Below are 20,220 nucleotides of genomic sequence, written 5' to 3' on the forward strand. Positions count from 1 at the left end.
GGAGCGGAACATAAGCGGCAATGAGAAATTCGAAATGTGAAAGCAATGTTTTACCACCACCGAAGTACTACCAGCAGGGGCACCCTTGCCCATCCATTCAACCATCCAATGGGCATCGACTACGGCATTCATTGTCACTGTGCGTGGCTCCCCTCAATGCATTGCGGTTTATTTGGCCAACAAGCCATTCGGAAGCGAAAAACCAAACAAAGAAAGAATTGTCAAATAGATAGGCAAACAACATGGAAATTCGATAGGAAGCCATGTAAACATTACCAAAAAGCAAATGCAAATGCAAATGCGACCCAAGATCTTCGACCGGGAAAAAATCGTGGAGCGAAGTGGAGGACATGTTCTTGGTATTTTTTAGATCACCCGAACTGCCTTGCGATTACTACTCAGTAATAAGATGCAGGAAGGTAACTGAAGCGAAGGCTTCAGCGCATTGGCATACGTTTGTTTACACAAAGACAGCTGTCTTCTGTCTTGCTTCATTATGGCTTGTTGTCACTCCTTCATTCGCCGATATAAACAAAAAAAGCAATTTTTAAATAATGAATGAATGATTTACAGTGCATACTATTATAACTGTGATTTTGAAAGCTTTCCGTATGCGTTCGCTGTGAACAATATGTAAGTTGCTGGCTCAACAATCAATTTAGATTTATCTTACTATTTTATAGTGAAGCTTACTAACGCATAATATGTATGTGTATATAAGAACAATATTCTCTCATTTCGAAATATTTTTTCCAAATTGTCAAGATCAAGAAAACAAATTGCTTTCATTCTGCTAATGTAACGATTTAAATAATTTTTCTATATTATATAGTCATTTGCTATCATAATGATTAAATACTCGTATGATTTATTTCATCGCACAGAAAAGCGAGTTCAAATCACAAAGTTCAACAGCCATTTTATTAACCATACTTTAAACTTAACTCGTATTTTTATGCAGAATTCTGTTTATGTTGCCCACTGTGAGCGTAGTTTCTTTGACAGCGCCGCAACAACATAGGCGATAAAGGTCTATCCCAACTGAAATACCTTCAGATATTATCCTAGAAGTTTTTGATTTTCTTGATTTTAAAACAATTTCTTACTTTACCAATTACCAATTTTAATGGCTTACTATCGTTTCAGCTAAGATTCTATATCTACTATAAGTATTACTCTATAATATAAGAATGTTCGTACACAAGGTGTGTTCAAAAATAACGAGAATTTTCGTTTTTTGAAAAAAGTATTTATTCACTTTTCTACATTAATGTTGTCGCCTTCAAAAAAGTTCCCATTTGATGTTATGAACTTATGCCAGCGCTTCTTCCAATCGTCGAAACAGTTCTCAGGTTCACTTCCATTTAAGGTTCTCTCTTTATTTTTAGTAATAGGTAAAAGGCACACGGAGCGATGTCAGGCGAATATGGAGGCTGGAGCATCGTTACAGTATTGTTTTTGGCCAAGAATTCACGATCAAATTCTTTAATCCACAACTTAACGAACCAAAATCGCCAAATTCATAAAAATACGTCTAGCCTTAGCGGCTGCTACAGTCTAAGTAAGCAATGAATGCAGCTGAAATTTTTATCTTACTTCAGGGGAACATATAGCAACATAAAATAACATACAAAAATTTGACAATTGGCCTCTCCAAACCCGCGAAATTTTAAAATTCCTGTTATTTTTTGAACACACCTCGTATATGTAGGTATGTGTATTACTGACAGCATAGAAAATGCATAAATTGTATACTTTGATTGAAATGCATTATATTGTTACTCCTTAAGCGGAATGCTGATATGTACAAACATATGTGTATGTATTTGTGAGGCTTGCAAATTGTTAATAAAGCAGGACAATTGATATTTGTAAGGATGCATCACAAGCGAGTGATATCAGCAGCAGCACTGAATACCCATTGTATCAATTTATCAATGTGTTGGTCATCCTTTGACAATCAAGTTGAAGGCAAATTGTTATTTATAAAATTTGCAAAAGTAAATGGTAAAGGATATGAGATCAACATTCAACAACTCAAATAGCTAGTGACAATGCAAAAGTAAGACGCCACACGTTAAAGGATAGGTCAGCTGCCGTACAATTGGATGCTTCTGCTCAGTAGCTACATCAAATTTACTTCTGGTGTCAACACACCATTATTGTTGGCCTGAATCTACTTTTACTCGCCAATCTTTAAATGTTTCAGTGTTTGCATGTATGTTCTTGAAGACTTTCATTGACCTAATATCGCATATAACTAGAATTAAGGAGTAGAGCATCGTGTATCATGTTAATTTTTTATTATTTTTTTTATACCCTGCTACTGGTTTAGTCCTTAAAATGAAACTCAATTGCTTCCCTATTTTTGTAGTAATGAGAAATGCAATAAAAGATTATTTAAATTGAGGCCATTAAAGCACCAAGAAAATATTTTCCAATCATTTACTGAGATATTCTTCGCAGTAAAACTGTAAATTTCTGTTGAGTCACCACAGCTACAAGTCGGCAGAAAATATTGATGCCAAACCTCCGAGCATATTTCGGACAATAAATGTAATGTGAAAGCAACAACACCACCACTGACAGAAAATCAGTTCACAGCGTGTCATTTAGTGTAACTGTACAGACATCCCGATTTTCGAGAGCACCACCATCATAGATCCTACTCAGTCCAAAAAGCCATAGCGCCTTCAAGTTTTTAACAACAGCTCCGACGGCCTAATGAACTTTATGCGAAAATTTTTCATTTCAGAAATATTCTCAAATGTTTTCTAGCGTCTACTGAAGAACCTTAAGTACACTTTCTTAAGTCAGTGGAAGGTAAAGTAGTAAGCCGGGTTTAGGGCGTGTTGCTGCAAAAGTCTTTAAGCAAAGTATAATTGAAATTCAAAAACTTCTGTAATTTATATTCGTTTTTATTAAGTTTGACATTATTTAATTAATGCTTAAAATTAATGATTTATTGATTCCATTTATATTTACTATGCATATTTGCGCTAAGACATTTCTTCACTTAATTTAACATTTTAAAATAAAAATTTCTAACACCCACACCTTCAGCTATTAATCAAATACATTTACAAATTTTCCTTTACTACAAAAAATAAAAGTCACATCAACACACTTTTTCACATTTTAATGCATAATTTACATTACAAAATTTATTAGTATAATTTAAGGCGCTATAACAAACAAACACATAATATCTGATAAAAATAACAACCGAAACATACATACCTACATACATACTTGTACATATATACAATAGTTAAATACATAATTAGCGACGGTTACATTCACACGCGTTTTATAAAATTATTCAAAATTTATATTATAAAATTGATTTTTTGGAAAAAAAAATAAATGCGCCACTTACTCACATACAATTTTGCCTTTATCTATATACACATATGTACATGCACAAATTTGAAGCTTTACAAATACTATTTTGGTTCAAGTACATATCAACTAAATTATACAGACTACTTTAAAATTAACGTGAAAATCTACATATGTACAAATAAATGGTGAACAGTATTTTATGCCACCTCCAGGTCGGATGACTCATCCGCATCGCTGTTATAGCTATTCGGATCGGTTTTGATGTGGTGACTTAGTTGACTGGCGTAATCCTCGGCGGCACATTTTAAATTCGCCACAGCGGCCATTACCGCACCGTTGGCGTTCACCGTGGCAATACCCGAAGCGACTGAAGCGCCTGCCGGCGTGTTGCTGGTTCCGCCGCACTGCTCCTCCTGCAACTTACGCAGGCGCTCCTGTTCTTCGCGCTTCTGTTTACGCCACTTAGCGCGTCGATTTTTGAACCACACCTAAAAAGAAATTAAAATAAAAACTTAATAAATCAATTCTAACTTCGAGCATTCTCTAAATTTTTAAGTATAATATATTGTATAACTGTATGTTCATGTGTTAGTAATATTTATGTTTTAATATTTTAATTTGCTTACGAAAACCTCAACCAAAGCAACGGCTGAATTTGGATGGCTGCTCGAAAGAAAAGAATGTCTTTTATTGAAAGGCATAAATGCGAAAAAAATATCTGCCTGGCAACGCATCGCGCAGCATATGGAATTTCATAAACAGAAGTTACAACAAATTCTGCTGGTTAACGGAACTACATAGCATGGAGAATTTAATAAAAATTTACAGTAATCAAAAAATTGTCTTTACGCAGAAGGCAAAAGCACGTTCTATTTCTAAAAGTGAAATATTCAAATTGAATATTATCGTAAATAAGTTTATGCCTCTGGCTTTTCTTGATGTCAAGTACTTGTATATTGGCATATTTATATACCTATATCTGCTGCAATTTTTATAGCATTACAACGATTCTACTGAAAAATGGGTATATGGCTTCAAAAACACTTTCATCCGTTTTTCAAATTAAATTTCAATAAGAAAATTTCAAATGTTGGCGAAATAAGCAAGGAAAGAGCGAATGAAAAAAATCACGTGGTCTCTGCGGTTATGCATAAATGCCGCGTGACGCTCGCGTTCTATTCATGACATAAATGTGCATTGAACAAAAAAACTTTATTTTTAAGATCAACGAAGATTTTATTTTCCTCTTCTCGGTTTATTGTATTTATTTCCATTTCCTTCTGAACCGCTAACACTGTTTTGGCTTCCATCCACGTCGCCTTATCTTTGAATCCTTGACGCACAACACCACGCTTCATACAAGCATACATTTTTTCATTTACATGGATACATATATATATGTATAAGGTTACATACATACACATTTCTAAGTTCGCGCGGTTTGAAGTGTTGCTAAAGTGTGCGCCTTCAGATTTCCTGCTTACGCCCAGCTAAGCTTGACCTTTTGCTGCTGCCAGTTCTCATCATAGCCACCACCACCAGCCACCACCACCAGCCAGCGCCGTCACTGCTCTGCGTTCGTGAAATACTTTTGTAATATTTAAATTACAGTTTTCTTTCTTTAGAGCTTCTTCTCGCGTACTTTCATTTGCTTCCCGCCTAATTAGGCGGTTTATTATAATTGTAATTAATTTTTCTTACATTGGCTTTTTGCAAGTGCCTCCTTTCCTCTGGTATTCTTTAGTACTACCGCTGAGTTGGGTTCTTACGTTTACGCGGAATACTTTTCTGCTTCCTGGGCGTGTGTTACCATGCGCAACGTAGAGCTTTCCTTAATACGAGTACACCCACCCGCGCTGAAGCAAGTTTTCTGGAAGCGTTCAGGCGGAAGTTGCAAATTGGTCTTTTAATTAAGACACAAAAGCGATACAAGAGGCCAACCGGGAGGCAGCACAAGAAAAACAAGCACAAAAAAGCAAACAAGTGAACAGTAAAGAAAAAGCTCAAGAAAATGGCAAATGAAAATTCACTCTGCTCTCCACTCGAGGGGTAGGCGTCGTGGTGGTGTCGTGGGGACGAGTTTTCGCCCGATTTGCCTCATTTAACTGCGCCTTTCTATGTAGCGTTAGTTTGCTCATTCAATTAATTTTCAAGCATTGAAATTTGGATTAACTTTTCTTCTTGTTTACCATTCAAAAATAAATCATTTTCTCATTGTAATTTGTGTTTGTTTAAATAAAACAGGGTTGTGTAAATAACTTAAGGGTGAAACACATAGTACAAATACAGCCATAAATACATTAGAGTGTAGAATTGTCAGTGGTGATTGGTGCTGGCATATCGGCCTCCATAACCAGCTGCCAGAGAACTTAAGCCAACTCTTGTTTATCGCTGTGTGGGTGGAGCTTCGCTCCGCTTAATCGTTGGTGGGTGGTTGCAGACGCATTGACCGTTTCTACAGATATTTACTAATACAACCACCGAGACAATATTGTCTATTTTGGCATTGGTTTCTTTGTAGTTGTGTACGCTACGGTTTGGTGAATTGAGCGATGCTGTGTTTAGCCTTTACTTGCCACTATATTCACTGTTATCTGTCGGAGCATCCACTCACATTCCACGCTCTACGATTTCGCACATCCGCAACTCTTACACCCTAATGCTTGTTCGTTTTCGAAACAATAAAGAAAATAATTTAAAATCAACAAAGCGCTCGCAGGTATTTTTCTAACTTTTAATTGAAAAATAAAAGAGATGCTTTGCTGTTATTATTTTTATGTTACTTGTTGATAGTTATTGATGTTATCACTTTTGTTTATTGATGCTATCAGCAGCACTGCAATTTTTGTGTTAACAGTTCAAAATAAATTTTTGGAAATGCTAAAGTGCAAAAGTGCAGCTGAGTGATTTTACGGAAATAACACAGTTCTAAAATCGACTGAGTATCGATACAATATGCCCTCTTCGAGCATAATTTAAAATATACAAGCATTATTTATTTTTGTTCACGAACAGATTTTTTTTTGTAAAGCAAAAACATATGTATAATAACCTTAACGATTCTTTTAAAGTGCTCTAATCACTAATTAAACTCGACATTTACCGTAAAATCCAGTAGTTTTTTCGCTTATCCATTGTACAATTTGCAACCTCCCAGGCGTAGCATTGCGTATACTTGTACAAACATATACACATGTCTATGCATATCTACATATCTGAATACCGTCGACACCTTGGCAACCTTTGATGATATCAAAGCGATTGAATTCATTTCATTATATAGGTAAGAGTGTATGTTGACAATACAGTGGTGGTTACATTGCAATTTCGTTCTATATAAATATGTATAACAGTGCGCAGTGTGGTTGCATGCGAGTCTCAGGCACATATTATATAAAATGACGTGCGACTTTCAACAGTCTTAATCACAGCTGTCAATTCGCATTTGTCGATTTGAATGAGTATACATTGTGAATTTGTGGCATGTCTATGACACTATACACATTTTTATTAAATAACTTAAGCAGCATTTGTCAAATATATACATATATCAAGTTAAGTCAAGCGCAAACAGAAACACTTGTTTGTATATATGTTTGGCACCGATGGTCCCTCAGACCATTTTGAAAATAGTTGGGTGGTGAGTTTTTTCTTGCAACTAATACTCTTAGAAAACTTCTTAAAACCAGACGCAGATGTGTTCTGCGACATCAAGAGCTAGATATTTGCATAATGAACATTTTGTTTTGCTGATTTGCACATCTGTATCTGGGCATTTTCATCTATTATAATTTATTAAGTACAAGTGGTCTAAATTTAAGGCAGCACCGTTATAATAAGTCATACATTGCTTAATGCAACTATCAATTCCACCCACAGACTAGTTAGTGAATAAAGGACACTATGTTGCATTTAAAAAATTTTCGCGGATTTTGCCTCTTAACTATGTAAATATTTTTCCATGAACAGCAAAAAATTTAATTATATGTATTACATTATTAAGTACTTTGTCCGCATTAATTTCCCATAAAATAGTGCAAAGTTAAACAAATAAAATAAACGTGAGCAAAAAATATATAGGCAAACATTAATTATAAAATTTGCGGCTAATTAAAAGCGGTAATATTTAAATACCTAAAGTCAGTTGATTTTTGAAATTAAACTGCGCTAAACTAAAAATCTGCCAATAAAACGACTGAACTATGAAAATGTAAATATTTCACATATGCATACTAGATAGTATACACATAGAAATTTAAAAAATATCCATAATAATTGCATATTAAAAGGATCAGCGTGGCAAGCTCAGTTTGCTGCCGCGAACTAATCTCATAATTTTTCCAATCAACAGAATTTTTGCTGTTTTTTCGCCATTACATGTCCCCACACTTTATGCTATCAACACATACAAGTATGTAACTGTTATAACGGTTTTGTGTTATTGACGACTATAATAAAAAAAAATCCTTGACTAGAATAAAATTTTAATAACCGCAAGCTTCTGGTCGGTAAATAGGTGTAGACATACAAACGTGTAAAACAAACAGATCATATGCACATACATACATATGTATGTACATATGTACTCGTACATCTAAGGCGCCTCTGTGGGTTAGTATATTCAATTCTTCACATGCATACGTATATTTTTATACAGAGGCTCGTGTAAGGATTGTTGCGGACAGGTGTGTACGTATGTTTTGAAATAGCGGTAAGCGGCCATTGTTATGAAAATGTTGGCTTAGTGGTGCAAAATATCCAAACTCAATTTTTCAAATTAAATAAACAGGAATGTTAAGCGCTTTATGGAAGCCACGGGCGTTGCGGGTGCAGCACAGTGCATTAAAAATTTGCCACTATTTAACACATACATACTTATATATACAAACACAGAGTGTTCATGCTAATTATTTCATAATTTCATACAAATCTGATAATTAAAATGGGATTCGTAGCAAAAAATAGTCGAAATCAAAATAAAATTTAATGCTGTGATAAACGTTTATATAAAGCATAACTGTTTTAATAGAGAACAATTATAGAAATTTAAGAATTGCGAAATCAGTACATCTTTAGTTATGACTCTTTTTTATGGCTCTCGTCACTGAAATCTAATTTGCATAAAGCTCAATACCTCTATGAGATTTGACAAGCATGAAAAATCTCAGCTGACTCAGACAATCGCTTTAGAGGCACCTGGGCTTAAGCTGCGCCATTTTTCCCTCGCTTTCCACACGTTTCATCGGCGCTATTTGAATTTTTAAACAATTCACTTAAGAGCGAAAACTGCAAAATCAACACGACCACCTCAGAGCTTCAGAGCTGCGGCGCGGTTCAATTTGAGCGCACAATTCCCTAAGAACAAAATACGCACCGCAAGTGATGGTGAGCAAAATGGCCGCAAGCACTGCGAATATACATATATTGCAGCGTGCGTGTATATGTGTGTGTTTCAAATTTTCATATGCGTGTATATGTGCGAGTATGTGTATATAGGCGGATTTTACAACTCTAAAGCGTATAAATCGCTGATACTCTGCGCCGCTAAGTTTTGTATGCGAAAAGGCGGTGATGCGGCCAAGCGGGTCGGCGCCGCTGACACCGGCGTTGGCTATAGCGGCAGCAATGGCAACGTGCATGAAATCCATTAAACAAACACACCCAGCAGCGGTTGATTTTTAATTAACTACACGCCACAGCAAAAAGTAAGCAAGCAGCCTGCGCCGTCGCACAATAACAACAGCAACAAAAAAGCGAGCCAATGGATTCGATAGCGATACACGAACAGATAAACACATATACACACCTATGTGCCTAGGCCACAAGCAAGCAGACAAACATAATCACCATACGCTCACCGACGCCAACATGCACACTTAACCATGAATACACCAACTCTGACACTCGTGCACTTTTGCCGATTTTACAGAAACGTTGTTTTAATAAAAATTCAGTGAAACTGCCTCTCAACACCTCGTCGATTTTCGGCCTAGAGATTTTGGGCCGAAAAACAAACTTAGTTACAGCTCCCACACTGGCATGGGGCAATTTCAGCAACATCAGCACATATTGACAACAGCTCTGGCCCAAATGCCAACCGGTAGAAACTAAAGTGGCGCCATGGATTAAAGTTGCTGCACTGATGTAAGTATGTACTCGCTTGCATGTGTGTGGGTATGTATGTTGCAAGTAAAGCGTAGATGCATACATGACTGCCTCCAATCTAACGAGTGCAGCGCAAAAAGCTAACCACCAACAACAACAACGCCGAGGCAAAAATTACTGCCAATGTTTTGACTATATTTCGGCATTTTAGGCAAACAAGTCAGTTCGCCAGGTTGCACAGGTTGCATAGGTCGTGTGCACGATGTGGTTGTGTGCTTTACTTTGGCTGCCTAGTGTTGGTTGCAGTGCGTTGCCGCTTTGGTTGCATGAGGCAAATTGTCACAACTTTGCGCTTGGCTAATCTCAGCAGCTGTCATGCCACCATCTACTCAGACGCAAACAAGTAGATTCCCACAGAAATTATATGGAGAAAAGCAATTTTCCAACAATATTGAATACGGTCTAATTAGAAGCTGACGTCGAATAAACGACAACAAAATTGTTTAGTAACTTTAACTGTGTTGCTTCGGCGCAAGGCACGAGCTCAAATGGTTTCATCTGATTGAAAAAGCTAGAAAACTTTACTGTAAAATTGTTGTGCTTAAAAGTAGAAAACTCAAACCAACGTAATGAAAATAGGTAAAACGAATAAATTTGCATTAATTTCAACCCAATGCATAGAATATTAAATAGAATTTTTAAAATTTTTCTGAAAATACACAGATCTAGCTGATTGAGTGCCGGTTAACGATGTTTAGATTTTTGACAAAATCTTATAAATTCAAAAATATCGAAAAACCCACATGAAACACATATATGCGTCTTATTCCCAAATTTGAAGTTATCGTCATCGTCTGAGGAGCGTGTGTTTATTTGTGTTTTGAAAGGACTAAACGCGCCAATCTATCAAAGCATTCTCCACAACATTTCGACCACGATGCGGCACAATGTGTATCCGTAGTACCGATACAAAGGGTATTAGTATGTTTAACAAAGTGCACAATCATCTTTTCACAATCTTAATAGACTGTCATATGCATAGGTATTTATGCATGTGTGTGTGTGTGTTTTAGGTATTAAGCATTATGGGTACAACTTTGGAAAATTTTGTTTATTACTTCGTTGCTCACTTGTTCACTTGTTTATTGTTATAGTTTTCCTTTTTGTTCTTGTTTTTTTTTTTCAAGTCAGCTAAGTAAGGCTTAAGTAGGCCGATAAAAGGACAACAATTAGCAGCAATTGCTTTCTCTGGCCGCATTTGGGTTTTGTGCAATATCTTTTTGAAGTTTGCGCTCGGGAAGGTGTATTTGTGCACGCAAATATAAATGAAAGTAGCACTTAAATTGAGGTAAATGGACCACCATGTAGGCTGTTGTACCAAAACTTCTGTTTGTTCCATACTTTTTTACTCAGCATATGTCAATATATGTATGTATGTATATGTACGTAATATTTATATTCAACAAATTGAATTTATTCTACAATAATAAATGTGTATACCTACATATGCAACAGTATAAAAACTCCCATGTTTCGATGTTTCATTACTTTTATGGCGTAAATTAAAATATTGTTTATTTTTGTATGAATTAAATGAAATTAAATGGCAATGAGCTGGAATCAGCAGATTTTCGTTGATTTTAATAACGTAACAAGTGGCCGGCGGCATTGTGTCCTCCACCTCAAACTCGCTCAGCAAGGACAAGCCATACGCTTGCATATCTCACACTCTCCGCACACACACACAGAAACACATGACGCAGCATTCATATTGTATGCACCAACCACCACTAAAGCGACAGCTCCGTTAACACTCTCACCCATAATTTCGAGCGCACAATGTACGTATGTGTGTATGAAAGTGTTTACGTTTTATTAAAGCACTTGAGCCGCACATTGCGGTTTCACAATAAATGCCACTTACAACTGAAATTATTATTTTCATAATTTCGCTTATTTAGATCACTCTATTTCACAAATACACCCTGGCTCACACATACATATATGGTACACCGATGGGATGTAAGAATGCAAGGATATATATTCGTATGTGCATGAAGCATTAAGCAAGTGGATGTGTGAGTGCTGCTAACCCGCCTCCTCAGGGAGTTGCTGTTATTTAAGGTTGCGGCTGCTGCCATTTGTTTTCCTTGCAGCGCATAAACATTTTTATGGAGTAACTTTAAATTATGCCCTCAAGTGTTTAACTAGCAGGCCACGTATCAAGCTTTGCCATTTACTTACAAATTCGATCCGCCGGCATGTGCAAACCCCGTAGGACAACATTGACAAAGTGAATTAATGTTGTTATTGTATTAGCTATTTGTGTTCCCAGCATTCCAGACAGAGTGCATAAATTTACACTTAAGTGAAAAATTCCTTTTTTTGTGTGGGGAAAAATATTTTGAAATAAAATAGAGCGTTAAGTCGAAAAACGTGGCAACAATTTCCGATATCCATAAGCCGATTCCAAGCCACTCGCATGCTATAAAGCCATTTACTATTAGATATATGTACATATCTTAGATATATGGTTATATATATAGATATCTTTGCGAATGTATATATTTTATTATTTAGACTTTGTCTCTGATCAAAAATGTTATAGTGCACATTTGCGATAACTACTTCGTATTACGAATATCCATCGAAAAGCGATTTTTAAGCATATTCTTTCATCGTTACACATACATACCATACATACCATACATACATACATTTATATGATAATTATGCGGGCAGTTATTTTTTCTCTCACCACTCTGGATTTATACTTTTAAAATACTTGAGTTTTAAATAAAAATAATAATGATTTGTGAAATCAAAATAAGTAAATAAGAAAACGTAAAATTCCACACAAAAGCACAACTACAAATATGCAAATATTCAACAATCTTAAGAAAAATCTACAAAGCAATTTGCATATTTCCTCATCACAATGGCAACGACTGCTTCACAATGACTTGGCACTAACGGCGCACTAACTGGGCATTTTCGCTGTCAACGTCAGGCAAATTGAGTGGCTAAATGACAAACGTAAGCGCTAGCCATATGCATATGTATGTATGTATATATACACGTTTGTAAATAAGTTGCCTAACTGTGTAGTTGTGCATTGCTCCAACCATTTGTTCCATTGCATACTTAAACGGGAGATTTTCAATAATTATTGCCACTTATGTCAATTCCATGGCGCATTGTGTCACTACTGCCTATGCCCCAATCAGCATACAGCCTCACAAATCTTTTTTACACACACTAGTCGCGTCATGTGTGATCAGCGTTTGTGCCGCTGGCAGCTCCTGCCCAAGCGTTGGCCTCTCATTTGGAAGGACGGTGGAAATGTCTCTTTGTTGTTTCTTTGCTATTCGGCTCAAGTGGCAACACTTTTGCTAGAGTAAAATTATGCTAAACAGTAGCAACGGCAGTCACACATAGGCAGTGCATATATGATTGTATGTATGTATGTATGTGTGCCTATGTGTTTGCGTTTATAAATGATTTGGAGTACTTGTATAAGCAATTACTTCAAGAGCTTCGAAAGGCCTAAAGTACGAGCTACTGTAAATTTACGCGTACATACAAATATACATATACATATATACGAGCTATGTACATGTGTACACATGTATGTATGTATACGGCTTTGAGTTAATATATCGCTGCAGGGCTGCGTGAACACCTTCACAAAACATCATTTACTTTAATATGTTAATTAATCGTATTGCTGCAGCTTTTGGAGAATATTCTCATACATATATGTGGTATGCGCGTAAGTGTACTTATTCTCTTATAATCAAGAGATTAGGTTGGTGTGTAAGACTGACGAATTTTCATATTCCATTTTCCAATTTTCGAAATTATTTTTGATTTGAGTCAGTTATATATCGTTGGGTAATGGAGATTTATTAGCAAATGTTAAAAACCCAGCATACACGTACATATGTATGTAATTTATGTGTCTACACCACTGTGGCCACACAGAAAACCACAGAGCAAAAGTGAAATCCAAAAGTCATCGGTCGGCAATCAAGCATAAGAATTCAAATTCAACTAATCCTGTCGTTCAAGTGTTTAGCGTGATTTGAATGTTGACTTGAAAACATAAAAAAAATCGAATTGTTGTTATAACTGCTCCATGCTCGTTTGTACCGAACTGAAGCGCTTTGCAAATATTTGTTTTTGGAAAAAAGTGAAAGAGTGAATGTGAACATAATTTGTTCTCAGCCAACGAGCCTCGACAATCGGAATGCCTTTCGCATTGACAAACAAAAATATTTAACTATGCCTAAATACTCAATACCGAAATATGTATTACATATATGTAGATATGTATGTATGTATGTGTCATGTGCTGATATACATACATACAATACAAGTAAATAACTGAATATTGAACGAGGTGAAAAATATTGTAAATATTGGTGCTACTGTGTGGGCTCAAACTGATCAAATATTAGTTGAATTTGAGATAATAACTAAAATCATCTATAATCATTAAAAAAAGAAAACAACAAAAATTGTGAAAAAGGCAATGGGCAGAAAGAGGAATACCAATTTGCAGCAGCTAAATTATTTATTTTCATTTAAAAAAGGTTTCTTCACGATCACTCATAAGAGTGTGCATTTGCGTGCATGTACTCACACAGATGCATACATACATATATTAAAGAGCACAAACGCGAAGATCAAAGCAAACAATGCAGTTGTGAGATTAGTGGTATTGTGCAGCGCTTCGACAGCGCAGAGAGTCAAACAGTAGCTAACACTTGAAGATTGACTGTGAGAAACTGCCAAGTCATTCAGCTTCATCGTTTCTTTACTTGTACCACTGTACATACGTAGATACACATGTACAATATATTGTATAAATATGAGGAGTTTCGCATATCTTGTTGTTGTCATAAAAATGTTTCGCAGTTGTATTTCTATTATATCATAAGTAAAATATTACATATCAAAAAATATAAAAATTCTAGGAAGCCTTGTTTCTAATAGCGACCGCTTCACCGGGAATAATGATTAAACTCCAAGTGGGTTTCTGGCATGAAATCTCATATCATAATAACATAATTAGCAGTAGAAGCGGGACAAAGTAATCTACAAAGACTTTGAACATTTTCCGTAAATAAGCGACCTTTGGATATATAAAAAATAAATCTGGGTTTGTTCGCAGTTTTGCATAATCGCCATCTGAAAGAACTTTGATCTCATTCACAACACTAGGTCTCATCACGACACCACACTCACCAAACAACGACCCACCTTGGTGCACTTTCCTTATCCGCCACTTATACAAGGCTGAAAGCAAGAATCGAAGTGACAAAGCTAGCACCGTAAATGTTAATGCGAAAGCTCTTAGCCTGCGGTCAAATAACATTAAACAGCGGCATTACTTTCGCACTTGACAGATTTCCGGGCCACACCCGTTGCCTTCACACCCTCACTAAACACTTACTATCAAAACTTACAAACAAATTGAAAGTGATAAAATGCCTTTTGGCGTCTACTTAAGCATATCCTTAAATACCATATACTATACATACACACATGCACATGTATGAATGTATGTATGTACGTGCGTATCTCGATGTGAGTAGATATGCTGATTACTATTAGATAAACTGCCAACAAGCGCACACACACACACACACCCAAAGCAACTAATACTCGCACAACTTATCCATACTCAAGGTAATAAGCCTAATTACTGCACAAATGTCCACAAACGTGTTGACACGCCAACCGAGCTCAAGGAAACCCCCACTAGTGCTACAAATATTTATCAGTGCGAGCAAAAGTTAGTTGAATGTGCAAGCCAAACAAATGCACACACAAACCCTTTCACCGACAATGTGTGCTTATGCGATTGTTTGTCCGTGTCTGTGTGTTTGTGTGCGTGAAGTTGTGGCATCATGCAACTGCTTAGCATTAACTAGTTGTAACGAAGCTTACAATCTCTGCGCAAATCCCTACAAATGCAGTGCTGAGCTTAGGCCGGAATCACACCCCTCCGCGAACCCCGCACCGAATTTGGTCGGTGTTAAAACGTATGGTGTTTAATTGCCACTTAAACACACAAACAACAAACACAAAACTGTCGATATGTACGATTGCGTACATACACACACACGTACCAGAATTGGAAACTTACCGAGTATCTGATGTTATATAATATAATACAAATTGAATTGTCAACTCGGCCCATGTTTGTTAATTTGTTGACAAATCGTTATATTAATGGATCTATCAAATAGCACAACAACACGGCTAAACGTTGAGTGTTGAACGTTCATTTGTATACCAAATCCATTTGTGGGATTTTCTTCAAATAACAACAACAATTATCAGTGTGTAACAATAAGCATAATAACAACAACGCTCCGAGCAAAAACTCTGAAGGTTTGCATACATTTTTACGGTTTTGGTTTTAAAATAAACCCATCATCCAGGGGTGGTTGAACGCCCTGCAAGCCGCATGCCCTGTTATGCCACAGCGTTAAGCTATCCCCGCGGGTATAATTTTTCTTACTTTTGTTATTCGTATCAAGGTGCTGTTGTTGGTATTACTGTCGGTTTTCGCTTTTAACGCATCTTACACACGCAATTCACTCAGCCTCATCCGCTGTGTGACTGCTTGGCAACTTTTGTGTACCGCGGAGCTTGTTTTCGCCTTTATTAGCATGCATTAGAGAGAGGGCGTACGGTTGCAGTCGGGTGTTGGTGTGTGTGGCGGTTATGCTGTGCCTCCTCAGCACTCCATCTGCCCGGTCCCACGTCCAACAGCCGGCAAAGGACTTTGTTTACATTGCAAATCAAAATGCGATCTCTGTAAATTACGCCACGTCCAACAATCCCGACATTATTGAAATTAAGTGAAATGATAATTTTCATTTTACCATGGGCATGTCCTGCTCCCACATTTCGAGAGCAGATGTATGTATATCTAACGTAGATACATGCACGTATATGTATATGAGATGCATGTGTATGTGTGTAAACGTTTGGCATTTATCGACTCCTTTGCGGCATGCTATTTGCCATTGTTATTCTTATTATTGTTTTTGTTGTAATTGTTGTCGTGGTCGGAAGCCTCTCAATTAAAGCGAACAACTAAATAAACAAAGTGATTTTCTCAAATGACTGCACTCAATTGGTTTCGCGACGAAAAATCAGCAAACCTCGGCGGAAATTATTTCCTTGCATATAAATGAGTGGATTCAGACAAATGTTTCAAATGGATGTGCTTTCTAACATACACATCGCTAGCTCGTATAAGAATGTAGGCTTTTACATATATCTTAGAAAATTTTTTTTAATTAGGTGCAAAAGTCTAAAAGTGCTAATAAATATTTTATGTCTAGATCTAACTATTTATGTACTCAGTATGACATGGAGAATGTAGCAGTTTCTATTAAGAGATCATTTAGAAATAATCATAGTCACAATAATTAGTTTGGTTTTGATTGACGTCCACTACACTAAAAGAAAGTCAATGGCTTTCCGTTTGTTTGTGGATCAATACAATAAGATTACGTAGTCTGTTACAAAAGCCTAATGAAATATGGGCTAGGTTAGAGCTTGGCAAAAATTAGCAAGATTCAAAATCTGAAATTTCTACAAGTACATAACCACCATATTTAGATGGAAATACGAATATAGAGTATGTAGAAGTTTCAAACTCACCTCCACACGCTCCTCTTTCAGATCCACTTTCAGCGCCAACTGCTCACGCAATACCACATCGGGATAGTGTGTCTTGTCGAAAGTCGCCTCCAGCTGCTCCAATTGCTCCTCGGTGAATATTGTGCGATGACGGCGCTTTCGCTTCGGGGGCGGCCCATGACCCAAATGATGGGCCACATGATGATGCGGGTGATGCGGATGGTGTAAGTGATGAGCATGATGGGGATGTGTATGCGCTGCCAATGCGGCCGCCGCGGCACCGTGACCGCTGACATGTGCCTGCATTTGCGCTGCAGCCACATGAGCGACCGCGGCGGCGTGCATGTAATTCGGATAGAAGTTCGGGTACGCAACTGCGAAAGAGTCAAGGAGAAAGAACAAAAAATATATTATATACATATGAATACGGAATAGATAGTCAAATTAAAATATGCGTTGCAAAAATGAGCTGATATAGGAAATTTGAGCACAGAAGAAACTTTAAATATACAAAAATGGAGATTTTTATGCTTCTGTCGATGTAACGTGATATTTTTCGCCAAAAGTTGCAGGATAAAGAATCAACGAAAAAGCATCGCCATAAGTGCATTCATATTTATGTACACATTTTTTCCGCCAAACTTTTTACAATTTAATTTGTGCGTACATTTAAAAGTTTTTTTGTTAGTTTATGTAAATATGAACGGAAAATACAAACACTTTGAACGTTTGAATAATTTAACGCTGATTCAGATTGTAAGTTATTTAAGCATACTTTGTATTTGAAAAGTGAAATCCAAAGTCTTCTTTCGCCTGGGTAAGCGTAAGTCCTTGACAGGATAACTTTAATACCTGCCGCTTGCTTTGAGACAGCATGCAAAACAGCTTGTAGTAACTTTATAAATTCCTTCCTTGATAAGAGCCAATAATATGACACGTAATATTTTTTTCTATTAGGACGTCAGCGATTCCAAATAAATCTTCTACCCAGCAGCATTCCAACTCACCCATACAAAGCCGTAGAAATCATCTTTTGCGGTTCATTGCATATTTACGTGTTATTCACTCAGTCCGTAAATCCTTTACAGTTCGAATGCAAAGCGGAATAGAGAAGGTTTTGAATTATGTTGCATAGGTACGCTAATGCCAGTACAAGTGTTGCTGTAAAAAATACCGTAAACCAGAGCAAATGCCATAATATATTATAAGCTCACACTTTCCTCCCTCTAATTTGCTCGTTGCGAAATGGAATCATTGAGTGGTGGTGGGGGGAGGATATATGTAAGCGCGTTACTTAAGAGTTATTTGTTAAAAGGAATATTTAAATATGCCTTCAAACATGTACGCGTAAATTGATCACCGCATTACTCAGAGTATAGACGACAGCTCAGACCTAAAGCTTTTTATGTGTCTAGCGTTTTAATAATTTTTCTACAATGTTTTGCATATTTACAATCGCAAATATATATTTATATTTCTTGCGGCAATATATTCTGCGCTGGATTAAAAGATTTCTCTGTATCTATAAAATTATACATACAAAATTGATCAAGCAGCCGAACATAATGTAGACTAATATTTGAATTTCTTTGTAAAATTAGAAAAATCGATTTCGAATGTTTCATAAATTTTAAATTCTGATTAGAAATATTTTGTTAAACGTTGTATCTCACAGTTGGTAGTCAATATTCGTAAAAACAATTAAAATATTTTGATGAAGCTAATTTTACAATTTTAATGCAATTACTTAAGGATTAATTACTTCTTCTTCTCTTCATTTGCATATGTTTTTTGTGGTATTAGTACATAACAAATTAACGATATACAAATGAGACATTTCTGAACAGAAAGTTGGTAAATATAATTCTCAGCAATATACTAACCTAAAAAATCGGATGGAGAAGCGGCGAATCCGCTCGCTGCCGCTGCAGCTAAATGACCTAAATGCAAACCGGGATGCTGCAACATGGCAGGAACCCTTTGCGGTCGTATAGGACTCGTTGCAGCTGAACTGGAATTAGAACTAGGTGAGGCGGGGGAATCGGAACGTTTTGTGCCACCGATGACTATATGACTGTTGGTGTTGTTGTTGTTATTGTTATTAATATTATTACTATTGACAGCCGATCTTGAACCACCTAAAATACTGTCAATTGTAAAGAGTGAAGCCGCTGCTGCCGCGGCTGTAGCCGTGCCTGCCGCAGGTCTGTGTGGACGGTCATCGTCAATGATGGTGGCGCCTGATTGTGATCCATCGTCGGAAGAGGGAGTTTGTGATTGCGATTGCTGATGCTGTTGATGTTGCTGCAACTGATTTTGTTGCTGTTGTTGCAAGACCGATTGCAATCGTTGTCCCAAGTAACCACATTGTTGCGAGTTTAAAAGCATTGCGGTTGTCAAATATGCGGCATTTGGCGTACTTGACGGTGGAGATCGCGAACTTTGACGACTTTGACTCATATGTTGTAAGTTAGACGGCTGTTGTTGAAATTGTTGCTGCAACTGGTGTTGTTGTTGCTGCTGCTGATGATGATGTTGATGCTGAAGCTGGTGCTCGCTTAGCGGACTCCCCGTGCCCACTATGCCGACGGCATAACGCTTCACAGCAACTCCACTGGGAGGAGTGGTCGTCTCAACCATATTGCTGTTGTTGTTATGAAGCAAAGCTGAATTGCTAATGGCAATGGTTGCGTTATGTGATGTCAAAGGCAACGATAACGAGAATGGGGGTGGTGTTGGTGGAGGCGACGTCGGTGATGGACTCGGTGTACTGACCACTGTTATTTTGAATTTTGGATGCTTGGCGCCTTTTGAATCCAATCCACCGACCAGCTGGGTGGGCGCATTCCACAATGAGGACAGAATTTTGGCGATTTTGATTTGTACTTGAACACTAAAAATCTATATATCTATTTACTGAGTCAGTTTCTATATTTTAAAATTTTTTTTCAGCAAAAGCTGAGTTATTCATATACCATACATATGTACATAGATATATGAATTTGTAGTTATTATTCACTTTTTCCACATTTAATAATTAGCATTGGTCTAATCTCCTAATTAGGTAATCTCTTACACTTTATTAGTAAGAACACACGCAGCTCG

The 20,220-nt window shown here is 36.9% G+C and overlaps 1 protein-coding gene across 1 annotated transcript; it reads right to left on the bottom strand.

The window, feature by feature from the left end:
* Positions 1-3,419: 3,419 nt before the first annotated feature.
* On the bottom strand, positions 3,420-20,014 carry Gsc (goosecoid homeobox). The gene is made up of 3 exons (XM_036369442.2): positions 18,999-20,014; positions 17,137-17,489; positions 3,420-3,833 (listed from the first exon to the last, which is right to left on the bottom strand). Exons 1-3 carry the CDS (start codon positions 19,753-19,755, stop codon positions 3,543-3,545), a joined length of 1,401 nt encoding a protein of 466 aa, XP_036225335.2. The 5' UTR covers positions 19,756-20,014; the 3' UTR covers positions 3,420-3,542.
* Positions 20,015-20,220: the final 206 nt, after the last annotated feature.

The sequence above is a fragment of the Bactrocera oleae genome, chromosome 3 (assembly GCF_042242935.1).
Source record: "Bactrocera oleae isolate idBacOlea1 chromosome 3, idBacOlea1, whole genome shotgun sequence".
NCBI lineage: Eukaryota > Metazoa > Arthropoda > Insecta > Diptera > Tephritidae > Bactrocera > Bactrocera oleae.

Excerpts from the sequence above, each read along its gene's own strand:
- Gsc (XM_036369442.2), bottom strand. The coding sequence starts at position 19,755 with ATGGTTGAGACGACCACTCCTCCCAGTGGAGTTGCTGTGAAGCGTTAT. Across the intron at positions 17,490-18,998 it reads TTCTCCATCCGATTTTTTAG|TTGCGTACCCGAACTTCTAT; the intron begins GTTAGTATATTG and ends ACTCTTTCGCAG. Across the intron at positions 3,834-17,136 it reads TGAAAGAGGAGCGTGTGGAG|GTGTGGTTCAAAAATCGACG; the intron begins GTGAGTTTGAAA and ends ATTTCTTTTTAG.